A 2,637-nucleotide genomic window follows, 5' to 3' on the forward strand; every position below is an offset into this window, starting at 1 on the left:
TGACTCAATCATTAATCCAATGTGTTAATAATTAAATATATTAATTTATATCAAACTTTCAATTTTTTTTCAATTAATCTATCTACATCCCTAAATCTAGCAGTTGCAAAGGAATTTGGGTCTGCTAGTATTTACTAAAATGAATGCGTTGACATTGAATAGGGGATGTGTCAAAAATAAAAAATTTTTACATGTCTGTTCCATCTAACTAATCTCAGAGTAGCTCATCCAAGTCAATGATATGCCACTTATAGCCAGAAAACTCAAGAGTTGCAGTTGTAGTTTTCAACTGTTTAAAATAATTCCTGACTCTGAGTAATACCAGAAAATCTTCAGCAGTTTAAAGTAATGCCAGCTAAATTATCAGGAGTTTAAAATAATGCCAGCTAAATCATTAGTAGTTTCTCCTCATTTGATAGCCTGCTATAGTTACCACGTTTGATTATCCAGGAAGTCTTGTATCTTCTTAAGAAAAATAATAAACATAAGTTTGAAATAAAAATTAAAGTTTATTAATCAAATGTTGGCCTTTTACAATAAATTATCATTTACAAATATTCTAATCAAGATTATCTTACAGACTTCTTCTTTATAAGAAAAAAAATATTTACAAACATATATACACATATTTATACACTCAAGCCACAAAAGGCACTGCATCTTAAATTTATTATTATTTATTTTTAAATCTTCGAGTTAAGTCAATTATATATGCAAGAGTGGATAGATTATCAATTTTGGTGGAACACCTAGTAATATCTGTCGAATATACTTAAAATTGAAGACTACAAGGTAAAAAGTTATAATTTGATTTAGTTTATAGTTTTTTAAATATTTGAGACATTGATTTCTACTTATGATGGATGTAGTGCTTACCCCAGTATGATTTTCAACAGGTGATTTATAGAACCAAATATTACACAACCCAGCTCCGCTCCACTCCATCAAAGATGTGGACTAACTTATTGTCATGATATTTGTAGAATTGGCTGCCCCTGTTCGCTTATGTTAAACCTCTAATTTTCTCTCAACATAAACAATTTGCCAAACCAGGATTTGAGCTGAATTCATTCACCATTCTACCACTTGAGCTACCTTGATTCCTACGATATTTAACATTAAACAAAATGAGACCTCAGTAGCAGAGGAAGTCGAGACTTCATCTTAGTAATCTCATGTCTGCAACGGCATCGGTCCGATTCCGACTTGGACGAGTTGACTTTTATTTTTACGTGGTTGGTGGAATGAAAACTGGACCCTCTAACTCTGGTTAGAATAGGTTGGTTTACCATAGAGGAAGTAAACAAAACAAAAAAGTTGGGAAAATTAAATTACCTTAAAAAAACTTTCTTTTTGTATTTTTTTTTTCAAAAAATTTTGAAATGATCAATTTTTGTATCAGGTGGTATTATTATAATATGATTTCTTTGTGTTTGGGGGAGGAGAGAGAATCAAAGCTGTGCCAGATGATTTTGTGGCTCAAATTGTTTTCATGTCTATTGAACATAATCATTCTTTTTTAGTTTTAACTGAATTTTTACATATTTGTAACTTTAAAAAAGAGATAGTTTTACAAGTGACTAGAATTAAAATTGCAATCAGAAATAGCACAAATGTAATAATATCTAATCCTAAAGTCTGATATAGCGATAGTTGCTGCCTCCCTGGTTTCAGGTGACTTGCTCCTTTGTGCCTAATAACATACTCGACCCAATAAACTGCTAGTTCAAGTGCTGTCTGAGGTTTGTCTTTAATAATTTTAGATCTTTCCATTGCTACTTCTTTATACCTTTAAGTAAATAAATGACAGATTAATGATATTTGAAAAAAAAAATGTATTCTAAAGTATTATAGAAATATTATATTCTAAAACTAACTGAAGATAAAATCAACATATAATTTTAAAATATTTGTAGAGGAGTTGTAAAATGGGAAAAATATATTTTGTGTTTTACTCAATGCAATAATTATAATATTATTTATTGATTCTGGGACAAATCCCTTTAGAATAGCAGGCATCCAAAGTGAGATTTGGCTTTAATACCATAGAATAAAAATATTTATAATTTTTTTTTTTTAAACCGTTGTTTTGAATCAAAGGTGATATGTTAATCAAAGAAATAATTTTGTTTACCAATTCTAATGATATTAACAAACATATATAATAGTAAAGGTAATGACATTTTACTTGCTTAAGGGGGGGGGGGAGATTTTGTATGAAGTTACATAAAATTAAAACCAAATCTGTACTGTTACAACCCATGAAAGGTCAGGGGGTAATGTGTCTTTTAGTAAAGTCAAGTACAATGGTGTTTACAAAAAAATGTTTATAAGCCAAACCTGAAATGTTAATCAAAGAAACCTTATATTTACTTGAGTAATTCTTATGATATTTAGAACCATAAATGATAATTAAATTATGTTATTTTATCTGCATAATGTAGAAAAAAATGTTTTTTATAAAGCTATGAAAATTGTATACTTAAAATATAAGTATTTGACAAAATCATTATTATGAACCAAAGATCAACTACGCCAATAATTCAACTAGCATAACCCACTACAACACCACCTTCATTGGACCCTGCACATCACCTTCATTGGACCCTGCACACCACCTTCATTGGACCCTGCACA

General features: G+C 29.6%; 1 protein-coding gene across 2 annotated transcripts in view; it reads right to left on the reverse strand.

The window, feature by feature from the left end:
• Positions 1-1,484: 1,484 nt before the first annotated feature.
• Positions 1,485-2,637, reverse strand: part of LOC106679610 (UDP-glycosyltransferase UGT4) — a 17,827-nt gene continuing 16,674 nt past the window's right edge. For both annotated transcript variants that reach the window (XM_014418864.2, XM_067050770.1), the window contains exon 7: positions 1,485-1,789. In XM_014418864.2, the coding sequence (XP_014274350.1) occupies positions 1,510-1,789 (280 nt within the window). In that variant the 3' untranslated portion in view covers positions 1,485-1,509. The remainder of the gene's footprint in view (positions 1,790-2,637) is intronic.

Source organism: Halyomorpha halys, unplaced genomic scaffold, assembly GCF_000696795.3.
Source record: "Halyomorpha halys isolate HHAL.00 unplaced genomic scaffold, Hhal_1.1 Scaffold210.1, whole genome shotgun sequence".
NCBI lineage: Eukaryota > Metazoa > Arthropoda > Insecta > Hemiptera > Pentatomidae > Halyomorpha > Halyomorpha halys.